At 34.2% G+C, this 6,000-nt stretch overlaps 1 protein-coding gene across 1 annotated transcript in view; it reads right to left on the bottom strand.

Moving 5' to 3' along the window:
* The window catches only part of Cdc40 (cell division cycle 40), a 44,199-nt gene that overhangs the window by 16,035 nt on the left and 22,164 nt on the right, over positions 1-6,000 (bottom strand). Inside the window, exons 4-8 of the mRNA XM_010635266.3 lie at positions 5,098-5,181; positions 4,311-4,450; positions 3,329-3,425; positions 1,523-1,662; positions 629-703 (exon numbers count right to left, since the gene is read on the bottom strand). Of these exons, the coding sequence (XP_010633568.1) occupies positions 629-703; positions 1,523-1,662; positions 3,329-3,425; positions 4,311-4,450; positions 5,098-5,181 (536 nt within the window). The remainder of the gene's footprint in view (positions 1-628; positions 704-1,522; positions 1,663-3,328; positions 3,426-4,310; positions 4,451-5,097; positions 5,182-6,000) is intronic.

Raw genomic sequence — 6,000 nt, 5'->3', positions numbered from 1 at the left:
TTTTTTTTTTTTTTTTTTTTTTGGTACCTGGGATTGAACTCCCAATCTTGTGCTTGTAAGGCTGGCATGGCAGTGCTGAGCTAAATACCCCAGTTTAAAAAAAAAAATCATACTAAATAGCTTAGCAGAAGGCAAAGGTGGAATTTCCTAAGGATATAACAAGTGAAAGGTAGGGCTGGGAGCATTTCTCCTCCTTGAATTTACTAGTATTCAGAAGGAAAAGGATTCATTACATTGCCTACTCTCTAAAAAATGGGATTTCTATCATGTGTCCTCTCTTCCTCCTATGGTTCTCAAAAACAAATGAACTTAGTCACATATCCAAAATCTCTATAAAAAATGCATTATTAATGATTAAGTATTTGTGTGTCTAATCTGGAAGTGACTGGATTACATTCTCATCAGTTGTCCAGGCTTTAAAGTACCTTGCCAACTGGACCACAGAGCCATATTTGAATATACAAGTCTGGAAAGCAGTCTGTAAATGGCTGCAATTCATAGGGCCTAAGAGAAAATCATTGGCTTCTAATTGCCTAATAAATGGAAATTTATTTATAAATAACTGAACAGATTCAACCAGAGCAATAGCGTCGCAGTACAGAACTCTCCTTCCATAACTGAAACTCACCTTAATTTTACAGTCCATGGAACAAGACAGCAATAAATGGCCAGAGAGGGGAAACAATCTTACTGCACTGACACCCTGTGAAAAGGTATCACAGTTAATAACCTGAAGGATTTAAAATAACAGCTAGAAATGAAGGAATAGAAAGACAGTGTATTTTAAGCAACCTAATTTGCTATTTTGTCAAATGCCATGGTTCAGAATAACCTTCATTAGAATTCCAAGAAAAAGGCATTATTGACACTTAGCATTCGAAAAAATTTTTAAAACTTTTAATATTGACTTTCTCACCATAGGCAGTCCCAAGTCAAACAGATTGCTAATGTCCCCATTTATTTTCCTTTTTTGAAACATAATCCCTTTGCTCTTTGCAAAGAGCTGGAAATTAACAGCTAACAAAGCACAGATGATGCACATCGGTGTTAAAAGTTTTCATGTACCCTGTCTCTACATCAGTTTCAATAGTACCTTGGATTATAAACCAGAACACTACCTCTGAAATGTGATAATCCCAAGAACCAAACAACATTACTGAAGCTAAGCAGGAGACCAGGTGCTAGTCTATCACTTACTGACTTGCTGCCCAAGTGAAAGCGGATTGTGGCAGTGACTTGTGGAGAACAGATTGGGCTCCAGTAAGGGGGCTGGACATGAAACCATGAAAACTGATGTCAGGGCCAGTCCAGATGGCCTTGGGGACTGACTGGTCACTTGTGACTGACACAAGTGGGTATCTCCAAAGCCCCACAACTGAGGTTATCTGTAATCTGACTTCCTTGTTGTCTTGACTTCCTTGCATCTTTACCAGAAATGCTGAATGCTTCATCAATAGCTGAAAGTTTACATTGGCTTCATTATTACAACATTGCAGTAAGCAGAAACAACCAACTTGCTTACCTTTGTGTGTCCAGACCACACATGAATTTGTTTTTTGGGAAGATAACATTTTTCAGGTGGTATAGTGGACCGTAGATTAACACCAACATCCTGAGGTATGTGAAGATAGGACCTGCCTTGATAGTCATACATTTCTTTAACTGAAACAAAAATACAAAAGAAAGCAATAAACAAGTATAAGCACAGTCAGGAAATCTATGATTTAAAAATGCAAACAATTATTTCATTCATGGGGTTTTTGTCCATATTAAGGCTTTTAGGTAGTGACACTCCGATGATGGTGTCATTGAGTTAGCTGAAATCAAGATGTCTGAAATAAATGCAATCATTTATACTTAGAGGTAATATTTTGGATTTCCTAAGTACACAGGGTATCAGATCTTTAAGTAAGATAGTTTTTTTACACTCAGTCACATATTTTAGTGATATAACAAAGACCTCATTGCATTATAGTGAGGTAACAAAAGGTAATACTTGAGTCTTGAGTCACTGGTAAAAAAGCAGAAACAAAACAGGAGAAGAACGAAGTTAAAAAAACAAAACACTAGTCTTTCCTTCACTTTTCCACTTTTACTCCCTTTTGGTTCCTTTGCATTCCACTTTTCCATCTCCTTCCCTCTCTTTCCTATCTGGTACTGGGAGTGAAAACAGGGCCTTCATACTAACTAAATCCCCAGTCTATTTTTTATTTTGAGACAGGGTCTAAATTGTTAAATTGCCCAGGTTGGGCTCATACTTGTGATCCTTCTGCCTCCGCCTCTAGTGCCAGGATTACAGGTGTGCACCATCAGACCTGGATAACGGTCATGTGTACAGATGACATACTGTACAGAAAGCATTTAGCAGCATGCCTAGCACAGCCATTATTAATAAAGGTTGGCCGTTATTGCTACTGTGGTTATAAGCACCATAGTACTAATAAACTCCGTGAACATAAAATAAGAGCTTGAGAATCAAATACAGTCTCATAAAATCTAAATATGTGAACTGACAAACATTAGAATAAGTAACACTATCATTGCTGAGTTATTCTGTACAGTTTCAGATAATCACTGTGTAATTCCTTTTTTTTTTGCACTGGTGATTGAACTCGGGACATTGTGCTTATGAGGAAGGTAGCAGAATCACTGAGCTAAATCCCCAGCCCAACTGTGTAATTTCTTAAGTTTGACTAATTATTAATAGACAGGCACATATGTATTTTCTTCCACAGTCAAAATAGGAGAGTAATAACTTTCAATCTACTCACATGTAAAACAAAGTTTGTTATTTTAAAATTTAATTTAACTGGGATAAAAACTGAATATTTGGCTTTGGTTAACAGGTAAGTGACCCAGGCACTATTAATACAACAAAAGACTCAATTTTGTTTTAGGAAAGAACAGATTATAGACCATTCAAATTTCTTCTTAGTGACTTTTAAAAAACTCATTAACACAGTTCAGGGATACAGCTCAGTGTAGCTCAGTGGTGCCACCGCCTGCCTTTCAAGCACAAGGTCCTGAGTTCAACCCCTAATACCAAAAAAAAGAAACAAAACAACTCACTAACACTTCAAGAAGAATCATCTGTAGTTAACATTAATCACACTATTTTTTCTAGTACAAAGAAGAGTTAAAAAAAAAAAAAAAAAAAAAAAAAGAAGAGTCTGCTATGAGACTTTTTTGGGATATAAATTTGTTCGACAGAGTTATACTGAATATAATGATTTTAAAGCAACTGACCGTAAGGGCAATTTGTATTGTGTAATCAGAGAATGGTATATATGAAATTTTCATAAAAACAAAAGTATTAAAAATATATTACCATGTAAGATTGTCTTCTCCTCCCCAGGTTTCTCTTCTTCCTGTTTGCCCTTTTTCTGCCTCTTTGCTGTGATTTCATCCAATTCTTTTTGCTCTTCCTAAGGAAATGAAAGAGTGAATTTAAAAATGAATGCCTGACAGGAGGATCGCTGTGAGTTTGAGACCAGCCTGGACTACATAGTGAGTTCCAGGTCAGTTTCAACGACATAGTGAGACCCTCTCTCAAAAAACAACAACAACAAAAAACCAAAACAAACAAACAAAAAGAATGCCTGAGAACCTTATGTCCAAAGCTAGTTATAAATTTTTTATAATGAGGTCTACATTTTTTTGTGAAGCAATAGCTACAAGCATGTTTCCCCAGACAACAAGCTCAACTCTTCCACAAAGATTGATTGCCTCTTCTGCAGATAACAGAATGGCATTAAACACAAAATGGATACAGTACGTGGCTAACAGAGACAGTGGGATTGTATTTTGTAAAATAGGACTAGGGATTTAGCTCAGTGGTGCTGCAGCCTGCCTGGCAAGCACAAGGTCCTGAGTTTGATCCCTGGTACACCCCCCCCAAAAAAGTTATAATATCTTTAAAAAATCAGATAGATAAAATTTAAGATTTTAAAATAATTTAATAAGTACAACCTATTAATTTCACTATGATAGAAAGGCTGATTCTCTAGTTATTTGAATGTCTGATTTCAGAAGAAGAGCAACCATGGCAGCTTAAGAGCATTAGGTGACTTTTATTAAAAATTGCACAATATTCTATTTTAATAAAGAAGTATAGCATAAAATAAATCAGAAAAAGATAAATGTCGATATTGGAAGAAAAAAATTTTATTGTTCTTTCTCAATCAATGAAGGCAGAGAAATGTTGATGAGTCACTTGGTTCTCTAAGGAAATCACAAGTTTATTAATATACATATACTTCACAGAGACCTACCACACACCTGAACTGAAAATGAAGAACATCAATGCTTACCTCTGAAGGTTTGGCTACATCTTTTTCATCCACATATTTTGCCCATGGTCCCAAGAAACCATCAATATTAGATGCATCATTTTCTTTGAACTTTTTCCTCTTTTCTGTTTTCTTCTGACCAGTTTCAAATACAGTTAAACCTTTATAAACAATAACAAAAATAGATTACAAATATATCTATGATTAAGGAAAGGTGATTGTTTAAGCAAACAAATACAAAAACAAAAGAAGAGTACCTGCAGAACTAACGTATTCTTTTTTAAAAATGACTTGTATAAGTAAGATTCCAGTGGTCTGATAAGCCTGTGACAAGCCAGCAGTGCTTTGTCTTATAGTAAGTACAAAGTGAATGTGAGCACAAATGTAGTATTTTAGAACATATTCAACAAGCCATTAACTGACCCTTCAAAGACAATTTTCATAGATGCCAAAATGAAATTTTTTTTGTTCTATTAAAATGCAACTTGATATGAATGTTGAGAAAAACCACTGCCAAAATTATTTATATATTACATTTTAATTCAATGATTTCTACAGGGTTGGCATGGTGCCGAATATGCAATATAATCCAAAGAGATACGTACCTGTTTTCATGACAAGGTAGCACAGCTAGTGAGTGGGAAAAGCAAGTTCTAAACTGTAATAGTTCTAAACTGTATTGCTCTAAACTCTTGTCAATTTTTTAAAAAATCATGGGCTAATAAAATATTAGTTTTTTTCTGTGTACTGCAAGACACCAATTTTAAGCAATTATATGTATATATTAGATATATTTAAAATAAATTACCTTGATTTTTTTCAGCTTCTTCTACAGAACCAATATATTTAGCAGATACTTGATGATTATCTAATGAAGGATCCAATGCATAACCTGAAAGGAAAAGAACGTAAATTACTGATACCATTTTGCTGTTTATAATTTATTTTATTTCTAAACAAATTCACCTACTTCACATTGTCCTCCTCAGGTGCAAAAATAGTCTCTAAGGACTAATCCTTCTTTTGTGAACTCTATTTCTATTAAGAACAATTAACCTGCTTTGCAAGTGCAAAGACCTGAGTTCAATCCTTGGTACCAAAAAAAAAAAAAGAACAATTAACCCAAATCTCAGGCTGGACCATGATGAATGATTTCAGCATAAACAGAAGCATCTAACAGGATGAATCCAACATGTTGACTTTCCATTACTAAGAGCTTCTCTGACCATGAAACCAAACGTTAATTTCAAATATTCTAAGAGCTTAAAAATACGTATACATGCACATTAGAAGTTTAGAAGCTATTTCCTTTTGCATTTTGGTAATGGATAGTATAGGGCTGTTTATTAAGTTATATAAACTATTAAAAAAAAGAAAAATTAATATTATATAAAATGTAGCTACTGTTTTGAAAATACCATTCTCAGTAAGGAAAGTCTTCTTCTAATCTTAATATATTTTGATTTCAAAAATTACTCTTTATTCATATTTCTTAAGTAAGAAAAGTAAGGATATCTATAAGCACATGAACACTCTCTTTCAACTTGTTGTAAAGTATGTAACTACATATAAATGTGGCCTTACTTGTCTAGGGGAATTTAAGAACGTCTACCTAAATAAAGTTAAGTCAGTTTTTTTATCAAGTGGGTATGTTTGGTATAGTAAGTTTTCATAATTATCTTCACAAAAGAATGCTAGATTGCTGATAAAT

Source organism: Fukomys damarensis, unplaced genomic scaffold (genome assembly GCF_012274545.1).
Source record: "Fukomys damarensis isolate Sample0158 unplaced genomic scaffold, DMR_v1.0_HiC HiC_scaffold_14, whole genome shotgun sequence".
In the NCBI taxonomy this organism is placed as follows: domain Eukaryota; kingdom Metazoa; phylum Chordata; class Mammalia; order Rodentia; family Bathyergidae; genus Fukomys; species Fukomys damarensis.
This window is presented reverse-complemented; position numbering and strand designations above follow the sequence as displayed.